The 15,000-nt window shown below is 47.4% G+C and overlaps 1 protein-coding gene across 1 annotated transcript in view; it reads right to left on the bottom strand.

Moving 5' to 3' along the window:
- The window catches only part of LOC135097766 (uncharacterized), a 74,858-nt gene that overhangs the window by 40,449 nt on the left and 19,409 nt on the right, over nt 1-15,000 (bottom strand). The window contains exon 18 of the mRNA XM_063999792.1: nt 6,697-14,409. Within this exon, the coding sequence (XP_063855862.1) occupies nt 6,697-14,409 (7,713 nt within the window). The remainder of the gene's footprint in view (nt 1-6,696; nt 14,410-15,000) is intronic.

Below are 15,000 nucleotides of genomic sequence, written 5' to 3'. Positions count from 1 at the left end.
CCTCAGAGGCCTCTAGGGGTGTCTGCAAGGACGCCGCATCCTCCTGGGACTCACACGAGGGCTGCGTCTCCCCAACCAAGCCTTCGGAAATCTGTGACGTTGCGATGACTTCCTCGGACACAGACCGGACTAAGGAGTCGTTGCTGCTCTCCTTGGGGCAGCGGACGTCTAGGTGGCTGTCGTCCTTGGCCACAGAGCCCTTGGAGTCCTTGCTGAGGCTTCCTATGGGTACGTGGATGACGGTTTCAGCCTCGGAGAGAGTGGAAACTGAACTGTCGATGCTGATGTGTCTCTCAAGGCGAACGGCAAGGGGGACACCGATGGGAGGCTGCATCAAGTCATCTTCCAGCTTGTCAAGGTTCTCATATATCTCGCTGGAGTCCTCCGCCTCCCCCTCCTTCAGGTAGGTCCTCAGGGAAGTCTTCTGCACCTCCACCACGCTCTCCACCATCTCAAAGCTTGTGTTGGAGGACGAGGAGGAGGAGGAGGAGGAGGAGCTAGAGGAGGAGGAACTGGAGGAGGTACTAGAGGAAGAGGATGAGGAGGAGGAGGTGGTTGAAGAGGAAGAATCAGAGTCCGAGGAGGAGGAAGAGGAAGAGGAGGAAGACCTGTCACTCGGCTTCTTCACTTTCCTCTTCTTAATCTTCTTTTTAATCTTCCTCTTCTTCTCTCTGGCCTCCTCCTCCTCCTCCTCCTCCTCCTCTTCCTCCTCTTCTTTCTTGAGACCCACACCTTTCCCAAGCACCTGGCACTCACTGGGAGCCACGACAGGCACCTTATAGACCAGTGCCACCTCCCTCTTTGGCACCCCCTCCCTCACCTCCCTGTACGCCACGCTGGGTGCCAAGGGGGTGCCGAGAGATGCCGCGACAACCCTCCCCTCTTCAGCACTCCCCTGAGGGTCAAACTGGGGTGCCACAGTGCCAGAAACAGTGCCAACAGATGTACCTGGCCCTTGATCTCCTCTCAGGGGTGCCGCTGGGAGAGACAAAGCCCCTGGGGTGGTGTGCCGGTGGGTGAGGCTCGTACAAAGGTGCCTCAGGGTAAGTGGCACTGTTTCCTGCTGTGGGTAGTGCCGTACGCCAACCAGTGCCACCACCGTCTCCCCCAGCTCCTCCATGGCCTCGCCCACGGGTGCCACTTCCTCCCTGGGCCCGAGAAGTGGTTCTGCTTGTCTCTGTGGTGGTGCGATGAATTTTTTTTGTGTTTCCTCCTCCTCTTCCTCCTCTCTCTTGTCTTCCTCCTCCTTGTCTTCCTCTTCCTTCTTATTTTCCTCCTTCTCTTCTTCCTTTATGTCTGGTTTTCTTGTTTTTCTTGTCTTCTCTTTCTCTTCTTCCTCTATTTTGCTTTCCTCCTCCTCTTCCTCCATTTGTTTAGGGGAGAGATAAATGTTTTCTTCCTCCTCTTCTTCCTTTTCTTCATCCACCTCCATCTTCTCTATTTCTTTCTTTCCATCTTCACTTTTCTCTTCCTCCTTTACTTCTCTTGTTCCTTCCTTCACTTCTTCTTTATCCATCTCTTCCTTCATTTCTTTCTCATCTTCTTTTTCTTCCTGTTTCCTTCCTTCAGTTATTCCTATCTTCTCTATCTCCATAATCTTATCTTCTTCCTTTTCTTCCTCTTTCATTCCTTCAGTTATTCCTCCTTTCTCTATCTTCATAATCTTTTCTTCCTTTCCTTCTTCTTCAATTCCTTCCTTTCTTGGACTCTCAAGAACAACCCCTCCTTCACTTCCCCCCATCCTTCCATCAAAGGGGGTGACATGGCTACCCTGCGGAACTCCAGAGGGCGGCCTGCTGTCTGGGCCGCCCTGTAGGACATCACAGAGATCCTGCATCCTTCCCTCATCTTCCAGGACCTGAAGGACAGCTTGTTCATAGAGAGTGGCTGCGGATATCCTGTTATCTGAAGGATCTGTATCACTTTCATCACTGCTGGAGGAGGAGGAGGTGTGGAGGAGGCTGGGGGATCCTTCCGTGTCCCCAATATCGAAATCCTTCACCTCCTCCTCCTCCTCCTCCATCTCCTCTGCGTGACTAAAGCGAAGGATGTCCAAGGAATCTCGCATCCTTCTCTTCTCTGCAGACGAGGCAACGAGTGCTTCTTCTGGTGTGTGTACGCTTGCTCTGGGGTCTCCAGGAGGTGTTTGGGGAGTCGTCGATGTATGGGGTGCCCTTGTGTGTGTTTGCGGCGTGTTTGGTGGCGTTTGGGGTGTTTTGGAGTCCGTCTGGGGTGCCTGGGGTGTTCTGGGGTGCATCTCCTCTCCAGTGGGGTGCTTCTGGGGTGTCTCGGGGTCAAAGTCACCTTCCCGGGGTGTTTTTGTGTCTTTGAAGTGTGTTGCAGGGTCATTTAGGGAGATCTGGGGTGTTTTTTCGTAATTTTGGGGTATTTTAAGGTCTTCTTCAGGTGTTTTTGGGTCATGTAGGGATATCTGGGGTGTTGCAGGGTCATCTAGGGATGTTTTTGGGTCATTTACTGGTGTTTTTGCGTCTTTTAGGGATATTTTTGAGTCTTCTACCGATAATTTGGAGTCTACAGATATTCTGGAGTGTTCTACGGATATTCTGGAGTCTTCTACGGATATTCTGGAGTCTTCTACCGATATTCTGGAGTCTTCTACAGATATTTTGGAGTCTTCTACCGATATTCTGGAGTCTTCTACCGATATTTTGGAGTCTACGGATATTTCGGATTCTTGGGACATTTTCGGTTCTTTCTGGGATATTTCGGGATCTTTTAGGGATATTTCTGGGTCTACTTCAGGTATACACGTGTCATCCCAATCCCCAGACACCGCCCCTCGACTTTCAGAACCAAAATCGATGGACCCCTCCGATGAAGACTCCCTCCTGCTCCCCGATTGGCTGGAGGATGCGCTACTGCTCTCCCATTGGTCGGCTGGCGCAAGGTGGGCGGGGTTTAGGGGTTCTTTGACTGCTTCTGTTTGTTTTGGTTGAAATTTTTGAACTTTGGGTAAAAATGAATGTTCTGAATACAATTTGGCGAATCTCTTTTGTTTTTTTGTTTGTTTGTTCTCTTCTTCTTCTTCTTCCTCTTCATCCTCTTCCTCTTCTCCCTTCGTTTTCTGTTCCGTTTTATTAATCTTAGAGTGTCTTTTATTTTTTTTTATCTTAAATTCTTCCTCTTCCTCCTCCTCCTCTTCCTCCTTTTCATAAATCTTAGCATATCTCCTCTTCTTCTTCCGCGATTTTAATTCCTCTTCCTCCTCCTCCTCCTCCTTCCCTCCCAGCCCCTCTTCCAGGCCCCTTCCAGTCCCTTCCAAGCCACAAATATCTTCTAAACTGGCATAGTCCCCCGGGCCAGCCTCTGAAAGCGCGGCACTGGCACTGGAGACGCTGGCAGTGTCATCAGGTTCTGTCTCCGAGGCAACGCTAAGTCTGTGGCACTGCTGACGCTCCTGCCCACTCTGAAAGTAATGCGTGGTGGGAGAGCGGAGTGATCTTCATCTTGATCTTGAATGCTGGTGCCGCTGTTGTTTTTTTTTTTTCTTTTTTTTTTGTTTGTTTGTCTGTTTGTTTGTTTTTTGTTGTTGTGTATGTTTGTATGTGTTTTTTTTTTCCTTCTCTCTCTCTCTCTCTCTCTCTCTCTCTCTCTCTCTCTCTCTCTCTCTCTCTCTCTCTCTCTCTCTCTCTCTCTCACACACAAGACTATCATGCATCGTAATTGAAAAAATAAATAAATAAAAGTTTAAACATTTACACCTAACAAATAATGATAATAATGATAATAATAATAATAATAATAATAATAATAATAATAATAATAATAATAATAATAATAATAATAAACACAACACCGACTTTCACGCAATATAAAAAAAATAAGATCGTTTTCTCAACTACGAATACCAATAAACAAAAAAATAGAGAAAAACAATAAATAAATAAAATAAATAAATAAATAAATAAATAAGTAAATAAATGAGAAATTGACACTTTAAAGCGCCGCAAATATTAATAAACAAAAATAAATACATAAATAAATAAATAAATACGCCAAATAACAACAACAAGTAATATTTTTTTTCTTCAGTACATTAAAAAAATAAATAAATAAATTGTCAATATTGAGTCAAAATAAACCCAATATTTTTTTTTCAGTATCCAAAATATTTTAAAAAAAAATGAAAAAAATGCGTAAAAAAACAATTATTTTTTCAACACCACAAAAAAATAGATAGATAAATAAATAAATAAATAAATAAAATACCAAAATTAAGTCAAAATAAATCCAACAATTATTTTTCATCACCAAACAAAACAAAACAAACAAACAAACAAACAAAACAAGGAAAACAATTTAAACAAACAATTAAATATTTTCACCACCCAAAATATTAAAAAAAACCCAAAAATTGACCATCACAGAGACTGCCCATCGAGGAGAGGTCATGTGAGGTCACGGGAGGTCACCGCCTTGACCTCTCTGCCACACCGAGGAGCCGTGGTTAGTGCTGGCGTGGCATTAGTACACTACTACTACTACTACTACTACTACTACTACTACCACCACCACCACCACCGCTTACATCTATACATCGAGTGTCTGTATGTACGTGTCTGTGTGTAGCAATAATATGATAAATACAGAATAAGGAAAGAAATTAAATAATATCAACAAAATAATAAGAAGAAATGAGGAATAAGGAGAATTAGATGAAGAAATAAGAGAAAATAAATGATGATGATGATAATAAGTAAATGAAGAAGAAAACGAGAAAAATACAAAAAATAATGATGAAAATAAAGATGAAAACAAGAGAAAGAAAGGATGATAATAATAATAATAATAATAATAATAATAATAATAATAATAATAATAATAAAGAAGAACAGGAAGAAGAAAGAAGAAGAGGAAGAGGAAGACGAGAAAACAGCCAGCGCATCTTCACTACATCAACATTCTCTTTTCACAAACACAAACATATCTACACAAATTGCTACATTTATCAAAACAAACCAAAATAAATAAATAAATAAATAAATAAAAACACGAAAAAAAGAAAAACACAAACATTTAAATTAACAACACAATTTAAATACGTTTCTTATAAATTTAATCTATAATAAATAAACAATATGAATAAATAACTCAGAATTGACGTGAAAAAGTGTAATTATATATAGAAGTAAAAAGAAAAGTAATTATTTCTATTATATACAATTTAAGCATTGAATTTTGTCATTTGTATATAATTAATAGTGAAGATATGTGTGCCTGTGAGAGAGAGAGAGAGAGAGAGAGAGAGAGAGAGAGAGAGAGAGAGAGAGAAATTTTTTTACTATTTTTTTATTTTCTTTTTATTTATTGTGTTTCTCCTCTTCTCCTTTCCTTCAATTCCTTCCTTCATTCAATTTCTTCCCTCTTTCCTTCTTTCTTTAATTCCTGCATCTTATCCTTCGTTCTTTTTCTTCCTTTCTCTCTAAATGAAAAATCTTGAATATTTCACTTCTTCTTCTTCTTCTTCCTCTTCTTCTTCTTCTTCTTTTCTTCTTTTTCATTTTTTTTCTTTATTTATTTTCCTTTTTTTTTCACTTCCTTCCTTCTTCCTTCCTTCGCTTCTATTTGTTAGGTGTAAGTCTCCAATGAAACACACAAACACACACACACACGCACACGCACACAGATTAATTAAAAACAAACAGATTATTATTATTTTCACTAACCATTTCAATAATAATAATAATAATAATAATAATAATAATAATAATAATAATAATAATAATAATAATAATAATGAAGCTATTTATTTATTTTTTTCTTTTGAATTTATTTATTTATTTATTTATTTATTTATCGTTTGAGAATTAAAATGAATGATAATCTTTTTTTATCAATAGTATTTAAATATTTTCCTGTTTAAATTCCTTAATTCTCCTATTTTCAAGCATTTATTTATTTGTGTTTTAAATAAATAAAAGAAAACGGAATAACTGACAAAATTTTCATATATCATTATTATTATTATCACTATTATCATCATCACTATCATCACCACTACCATTAATTACCACAGAAACCGTTATTATCACCACCATCATCACTATCATCACCATTACTCACTCCAGAAACCGTTATCATCATCACTATCATCACCACTACCATTAATTATCCCAGAAACCGTTATTATCACCACCATCATCACTATCATCACCACTACTCACTGCAGAAACCGTTATCATCACCACCATCATCACCACTACCATTAATTATCCCAGAAACCGTTATTATCACCACCATCATCACTATCATCACCACTACTCACTCCAGAAACCGTTATTATCACCACCATCATCACTATCATCACCACTACTCACAGCAGAAACCGTTATTATCACCACCATCATCACTATCATCACCACTACTCACTGCAGAAACCGTTATTATCACCACCATCATCACCACTACCATTAATTATCCCAGAAACCGTTATTATCACCACCATCATCACTATCATCACCACTACTCACTGCAGAAACCGTTATTATCACCACCATCATCACTATCACCACTACTCACTCCAGAAACCGTTATTATCACCACCATCATCATCATCACTACTCACCACCCAAATCTATTAATTTAAACACTATCGCAAACTGCAAACCAAGTCAAAAGTAACAAACAGTGAAAAAAAACACCATCACAAACACACGCACACACGCACATACTCACACAACACTCCTGCGGCTGCTGTGGCTGCTGTGGCGGCTGCGGTAGTGAAGATGTCCCCATTTCACAGAGTTTGGGCACAGATGGTGATGTGATAATGAGTTTAGGAATATTAACTTCAATTTCCTTATTTTTCCCATTTTCTTTCGGTCTCTCTAAATTTTCCGGGGCAAGAGGGGCACAACCAATGTCCGCCAAACTGCTGTGTGGTGCTGTGGTGTCCTTGAGCTTACAGGGGACATAGTGTAGTTTATACGAGTCCCCAGATGTCCCAAATTTCTGCTGAGGTTTGTGGTAGGGCGGTGGTGAGGTGGTGGTGGTGGTGGTGTCCTCAGGGCCAGTGGTGTCAACTTCTGCAGCTATAATTTGGGTGATGTCCTTCTCTAGTGTCCCAATTTCCGTTTTCTGTTCAGCGCTTGTGGTTTGTTTAGTGTCTGTTGCTGCTTTGGTGTCCGTTTTCTGTTTGGTCTCCGTTTTCTTTGGAGTTTCGGTGTCCGTTTTCTGTTTGTTCTCCGTTTTCTTTGGTGTTCCAGCGTCCGTTTTCTCTTTGATGTCCGTTTTCTCTTCGCTGTCCGTTTTCCTTGGTATCCTGGTGTCCGTTTTCTCTTCGGCGTGCGTTTTCTTTTCAACTACCTTTTCTTTGGCATCCGTTTTCACCTTACCGATCTCCGTTTTCTGTTTGCTGTCCGTTTTCTTCACCCTACTTTCCTCTCGGGTCTCAATCTCTGCTCTCACTTGGTGGTGTCCCAAAACCCTCTTCTGGGACACAGACTTCGGGACACACGGTTCATTCGACACAGGAACACAAGGAACATAATTAATCCTAATATCTTTCTTCCTTCCCTCCTTCCTGGCATCCTTCAATATGTCCACTGCAATGATGTCCTTCTGGGGAGCTTCTGGGACATCCTGGGACACTGGGACATGTGGGACGTAGTGTATCTTCGTGTCCTTTGGCTTCGCTCCGGTAGTGTCCTTGGGAGTGTCCTTAGAAATGTCCTTAATCCCCGTCTGCGTGTCCTTTCCTGCAATAGACTGACGTGTTTCTGTTTGGCCACGTATCCTAGAGTCCTTATCCTCTGGGGTGTCCTTAATAGTGTCCTTAGTAGTGTCCTTAGTAGTGTCCTTAGTGGTGTCCTTAGTGGTGTCCTTAGGGGTGTCCTTAGTGGTGTCCTTAGTGGTGTCCTTAGGAGTGTCCTTAGTGGTGTCCTTAGTTGCTGGTGGAGGATGCTTCATGACGTAAGGGGACACCGCTGGGACGTACACCTTAGAATCCTTCTTTGGGACATCCGGAGATCCTTTAGACACACCCCTGGCATCCTTCACTCCCCACACATCCTTCGGTCGTGAAGGATGCGCCTCCTCCCACGTTAATATTGGGACATGAGGGACGTACTGTACTTTCTGTGCCCTCTCCTCCTCGGGAACGTCCTTAGGCGAGTCCTCTGCCTCTCTTTTGTCCTTGGTCATGTCCTTCCTCTCCACCTTGACGTCCTTCGATGTCCTACGGATCACCTGTGGTTTTGGGGACACTGGGACATGTGGGACATACTGAACCTGCGTGTCCTTGCCTCCATCCTTCTGTTCCTTCCTTGGGACGTCCTTAGAAGTGTCCTTAGGCTGTGGTTTGCTGTCCTTAGTGTCTTTGGGAGCTTCCTGGGACACTGGGACATGTGGGACATACTGAACCTGCGTGTCCTTGCCTCCATCCTTCTTTTCTTTCCCTGGGACGTCCTTAGAAGTGTCCTTAGGCTGTGGTTTGGCGTCCTTGGAGTCCTTGGCAGCCTCTTGGGACACTGGGACATGTGGGACATACTGAACCTGCGTGTCCTTGCCTCCATCCTTCCTATCTTTCCTTGGGACGTCCTTAGAAGTGTCTTTAGGCTGTGGTTTGGCGTCCTTGGAGTCCTTGGCAGCTTCCTGGGACACTGGGACATGTGGGACATACTGAACCTGCGTGTCCTTGCCTCCATCCTTCTTTTCTTTCCCTGGGACGTCCTTAGAAGTGTCCTTAGGCTGTGGTTTGCTGTCCTTAATGTCCTTGGCAGCTTCCTGGGACACTGGGACATGTGGGACATACTGAACCTGCGTGTCCTTGCCTCCATCCTTCTTTTCTTTCCTTGGGACGTCCTTAGAAGTGTCCTTAGGCTGTGGTTTGCTGTCCTTCATGTCCTTGGCAGCTTCCTGGGACACTGGGACATGTGGGACATACTGAACCTGCGTGTCCTTGCCTCCTTCCTTCTTTTCTTTCCTTGGGACGTCCTTAGAAGTGTCCTTAGGCTGTGGTTTGCTGTCCTTAGTGTCTTTGGGAGCTTCCTGGGACACTGGGACATGTGGGACATACTGAACCTGCGTGTCCTTGCCTCCATCCTTCTTTTCTTTCCCTGGGACGTCCTTAGAAGTGTCCTTAGGCTGTGGTTTGCTGTCCTTGGAGTCCTTGGCAGCCTCTTGGGACACTGGGACATGTGGGACATACTGAACCTGCGTGTCCTTGCCTCCATCCTTCTTTTCTTTCCCTGGGACGTCCTTAGAAGTGTCCTTAGGCTTTGGTTTGCTGTCCTTGGAGTCCTTGGCAGCTTCTTGGGACACTGGGACATGTGGGACATACTGAACCTGCGTGTCCTTGCCTCCATCCTTCTTTTCTTTCCCTGGGACATCCTTAGAATTGTCCTTAGGCTGTGGTTTGGTGTCCTTGGAGTCCTTGGCAGCCTCTTGGGACACTGGGACATGTGGGACATACTGAACCTGCGTATCCTTGCCTCCACCCTTCTGTTCCTTCCTTGGGACGTCCTTAGAAGTGTCCTTAGGCTGTGGTTTGCTGTCCTTGGAGTCCTTGGCAGCCTCTTGGGACACTGGGACATGTGGGACATACTGAACCTGCGTGTCCTTGCCTCCATCCTTCTTTTCTTTCCCTGGGACGTCCTTAGAAGTGTCCTTAGGCTGTGGTTTGGCGTCCTTGGAGTCCTTGGCAGCTTCCTGGGACACTGGGACATGTGGGACATACTGAACCTGCGTGTCCTTGCCTCCATCCTTCTGTTCCTTCCTTGGGACGTCCTTAGAAGTGTCCTTAGGCTGTGGTTTGGTGCCCTTGGAGTCCTTGGCAGCCTCTTGGGACACTGGGACATGTGGGACATACTGAACCTGCGTGTCCTTGCCTCCACCCTTCTGTTCCTTCCTTGGGACGTCCTTAGAAGTGTCCTTAGGCTGTGGTTTGCTGTCCTTGGAGTCCTTGGCAGCTTCCTGGGACACTGGGACATGTGGGACATACTGAACCTGCGTGTCCTTACTCCTTTTTGGCTTCGCTCCTGTTGTGTCCTTGGGAGCGTCCACAGAGGGCTGCTGGGACAATATTTCCATCTCCTTCTCTGCTCTGGGACATGGGACAGGCTCCTGGGACACTGGGACACATGGGATATTTCCTATTTTACCTTCCTTTTCTACTTTATCCTTCCTACCCCCTGGATCCTGATGTCCCACGGGTGTATCCTCCCCTGGGACATCCCGCAGGACGTCACCAGGGGCGTGTGGGACATAGTGGACATCAACAGACATATGGGCGTGTGAAATGGACCTCTTGGTGTGTGTGGAGGGCGCCGTTGGGACATGGGACACGTAATCTGGTCCGGGAGTCCCAGCCGTGTCCTGGTCAAGTGGGACATGTGGAACGTAATGAATGGGACTCTGTTTAGTGCCCCTGGAATGTCCGTTTTCTGCAAATCCCTCGTTTTCTTTATCCTTTATCTCAGTGACCCCTCCAATCTTGACCTGCTTGAGGGAGGCTGTCTTGACCTGCTGTGACCTGACCTCAGTGCCCAGTGCGAACTTCACCTCTGTAGGACTCTTGGACAGGATACTAGGGTCCTTATCTGTGACCTCCTGTGACCTCACTTCTGTAGGATATTCAGATAGGATACTAGGGTCCTTTTCTGTGACCTCCTGTGACCTCACTTCTGTAGGATATTCAGATAGGATACTAGGGTCCTTTTCTGTGACCTCCTGTGACCTCACCTCTGTAGGACACTCAGATAGGACATTAAGATCCTTCTCTATGACCTTCTTCTCTGTAGGACTCTTGGATAGACCACTAGAATCCTTCCCCATGACCTCCTGTGACCTCATTTGACCTGTCTTGTCCTCACTTTCCTTCCTCATTGCTGGAGTAAGATAGACAGTCTTCGTGACCTCCTCCTTCACCTCCTCCTGCACCTCCTTAGCCTCCTTCACCTGCAGGATGGGAGGCAGTGGTACAGGCAGGGCTCCAGGTACACCAGCCCTCCCCTGTGGTGTCCCGGTCAGGTACTGTAGGCGGTCCACAGGCAGGACATCAGGTTTCACTGGTTCGTTGACCCTTGACGGCTTCCTGGCAGCTTTAACGGGTGGCTCGTCGACTGAGGGTGACCGAGGGGCGTCCCTGAGCCTTTCAAAGTCAATGGTGTCCTGTTTCAATGTCCTTTTGACTGGCCGCACAATTTCCTCTATTTCTGTGTTGCTTGTAGTCGTTTGATTTGTTTCCATCCTTTGTTCTCCTGTTTCTCTCTCCTCTAAGTGTCCCTCTCTCACTGCAGCGCCCCCAGTGAGTCCTACAGCATCCGTTTTCTCTATCTTGCCCTTGGTGGTGATGGTGGTGGTGGTCTGCAGGGGCCTTTGCTGGGAAAACTCTTGGACGTCAGTAAGGAAGGTTTGCATGGTTTGTGGTGCTTCTGTCACCTTCTCTTCCTCCTCTTCTTCCTTCCTGTGTTCCATGGCCTCTTCTTTCTCTTCTTCCTCTTCCTTCCTGCGTTCTATTGCCTCCTCTTCCTCTTCTTTCTTCTTGTGTGTCTCAACCTCTCCTTCCTTCCTTAGATTTTCATCAATTTTCATTCTCTTCCTCTCGCTTTCCTCCTCTTTTCTCTCTCCTCCTTTCGTTCCTTCCTCCTCTTCCTCCTGCTTGTCGTTGCTCTCTTCCTTGATCTTCCGTTTAATCATTTCTTCCTTCCTCTCCTCTTTCTTCCATTCCATATCACCTTTCCTCTCCTCCTCTCGTTTCCTTCCTTCCTCGTCCCTGCGCTCCATCTCCTCTTTCTCTAAACCAAGCAAATCATAAAGAGAAGAGTGTTTTGACCTCATCCGAAGCCCAACAGGGGACATTCCACGCTCCTGCTCCACCCCAGCATCCCCCAGTGTCCCTGTCACAGTCACAGCCACCCCATAGCGGTCCACCACAGCCAACGAGTCCTGTATGTCGTAATAAGATAAGGCTTCGGACACGCGGTCACTCTCCTCGACAGTGGTGGCAAAGGTGTAGCCCTGCGGAAGAGCGGATATACAGGTTCGTAGGTCGCTGTTCTGGGGGTCAAGGTCACTCAGGTCGCTGGTCTGGCTTGGTATGTCGCTGGAGAGGACCGACGGCGCTGCAGGAGTGTGGGCAGCCATGTGTGAGGCCTCGAAGCCCAACGGTAAGCCTTCGTCTGTCTGTTCGTCGGAGTGCGTCGTGTCGGAACGCTCTTTGTCGAGGGTCCCAGTGACGGCCTCCACGGTGGTCACAAGGGCGTGGCACGACTCCCCAGGGGTCTCCAGGACTTCCGTGAGACATGCAAACCTTCTGACGCGTGTCTCCTCCTCAGGTGTCATCTCCACCACCTCCACGCCGGGCACCTCCACTTCCAGGGACGCGGTGGAGAGCTTCCTCCCCTTGACGACTCCTAGGCCCTCCCAGGACGTGCCAGGGGGACTTAGGACATGGCTGACCTCCTGCACGTCCTTAGAAACCTCTGCAGGATCATTTGTGTTCTTGACATTGCTAGCATCTTCCTCATCCTTCGCTTCCTTCTCTTCCTTCATCTTCACGTCCTCCACAGGCCCCACCAGCACCACCCTGGAGGTCGCCACACCACTGGCCAGCCCTGGGGACGTGGTGGCGGGAACCTGAGTCTCTGCGGCAAAGGAGGTGGGTGGCGTCCCCTCCTGCAGTACAGCCACCACCTCTCCTTCAGTCAGATCAACGTCCAATGAAGCGGTTGATACCTTCCTCTTGATCTCCTCCTCCACACACCCTCCGTTGCCCACAGGTGGAGATGTGGAGCTTGCATCGTCGAACACCTCCATCACCTGGCTTATTACGACCTCTGCAGTCCACTTCCCCGGCAGGCTGGTGCTCACCTGACCTGCAGTGGCGAAGGCTGGGGAGACATTGCCGATTTCAAAACCTTCGACAGTCTCTCCTCTGCCCGGATCAGTTTCTATGGATGCGGTTGAGATCTTGCGCTCTGGGACGGCAGTATCCGACTCCAGGGGCTTCTCCAGTGCACCAGGTAGGAGTGTGAGGGTGTGAGAGGCCATGGACGGGGAGATAAGAGTGATTCCTGCCCCTTTTAGCACATCCTCCCTCCTGCGTTCAATATTTTTGTAACCTGTGATGCGTTCCTCTGTCAGACACTCAATTCCTAGGTCCTCTTCTGCTGGGAGAGGCTGGGAGGTATCTGGGAGAGGCTGTGTGGCTGGGAGAGGCTGGGAGAGGGCTGCTGTGACCTGTGTTGTGACTGTGGGAGTGATGAAAGCTTGGGAGGAGACTGGGAGAGGCTGGGCTGGGAAAGGCTGTACTGGGAAAGACTGGTCTGGGAGAGACTGGGAGGCCTGGAGAGGTGCTGGGATAGGCTGGGGGGCTGGGAGAGGTGCTGGGATAAGCTGAGAGGCTGGGAGAGCTGCTGGGATAGGCTGAGAGGCTGGGAGAGGTGCTGGGATAGGCTGGGGGGCTTGGAGAGGCTGGGATGTGAGAGGATAAGTAAAGTGGGTAATATCGTCAAACACACCATCTGAATCTGAATCCGAGACATCAAATCCGGGCGGAGCAAATCCACTTCCCATCCGCCTCCTCCTCCAGTCCTCCACTTGATATGTCACTTCCACCAGCGATCCACTCTCCATGTCGGCAGCCTCCACCACCTCCATGTGGGCTAGGATGTCTTCCACGCTGTCCTCCTCACTGCGGACGTCCATGTACACTTCATCCACGTCATCAAAGCGGACTGCCTTCTTCGTCTGACTCCGCTGTGGCCCTGTGCCCCTCGCCGCGTCCCTGGCACCACTTGGCACCATCGCGGAGGGACCTGCTTGACTTGTGGTACTTTGCGATGGTGTTTCCGAGTGCGTGGTGGAGTGTGGTGGATGTGGAAGTGGCGGAAGGGTGAACGGTGCACTCCTCCACTCCTCCACACCTCCGGACAGCATAGGCAGTGTGAAGTAAGGTGGTAATGAGGGGAGTGTTTCAATCTCCTCTTCCTCTTCCTCCTGGACGTCTCTCGTGTCCCTCACAGCCACGTTATGCTTCCGCAAAAACTCCACCATGGAGGGCGAGAGTCCACCGGCAGAGTGGGTCACAAGGGGCGGAGGGGACTGCTCTTCCTCCTCCTCCGCCCACTCACCCATAGCCCCCCCCACGGCGGAGAACCAAGGGGAGAAATTACCCACACTCGAACTGGGATGCCTAGCCAATATTGACACATCCTTCTGAACCTCTCTCATTTCACCCCCCCCGGCAGGCAACAGGGGGCTCACCTCCCCTGCACGGCCCCCTGGAGGATCGCAGGGGTGACGTGCATCCCCTGCCACGTCCCCTGTCACCCCTGTCGTGCCCTCAGAGCGAGAGGTTGAGTGAACATTTGAGTGAGAGGTGACAGATTGAGTTGAAGGCTTGACAAAGAGAGGAACACTGATGGCTGCCTGAGGACGTGTGTGCATCTGTAAACAGCGTACATGGAAGGAGGGAAAGCACACATGTACACACACACAGACAGACAGACAGACAGACAGGTGGACAGGCAGACGCAGGCACAGGGGGGGGGTCCTTGCTTCATAAACGGCTAATTTCTCAATTTTATTTTCCACAAACGGCTAATTTCTCGGTTTTATTTTCAGGAAATGTTTTTAGTTTTTTGCTTTTTTTTTAATTTCCGGTGAACTGCGAGTGGATTTAGGGTTTGATACATGAAGTGGACACGTGCATGAAGCAAGGAGTGGAGGAAGGAGTGGCGGAAGAAGGGAAGAAGCAGAGGAATAAAAGAATAAAGGAAGGAAGGAGGAAGTGACAGACAAACAAGAATCTGATGTAATATTCTGTTTGTGGTTTTCTGAATGGAGGCCACACAAATAAACAAACAAACAAACAAACCCACACCAACATCCACACACACCCACACCCACACCAACACCCACACACACCCACACACCAACACCCACACACACACACCAACACACACACACACTCTTACCTCCAAATTCACAACTTCTACATCCAATGACAGCTTCTCGTCCTCCTCTTCTTTCTCCTCT

This window comes from Scylla paramamosain, unplaced genomic scaffold (genome assembly GCF_035594125.1).
Source record: "Scylla paramamosain isolate STU-SP2022 unplaced genomic scaffold, ASM3559412v1 Contig31, whole genome shotgun sequence".
Lineage (NCBI taxonomy): Eukaryota > Metazoa > Arthropoda > Malacostraca > Decapoda > Portunidae > Scylla > Scylla paramamosain.
Note: the sequence above shows the minus strand (reverse complement) of the source record. Positions and strands in the feature narration are given on the sequence as shown.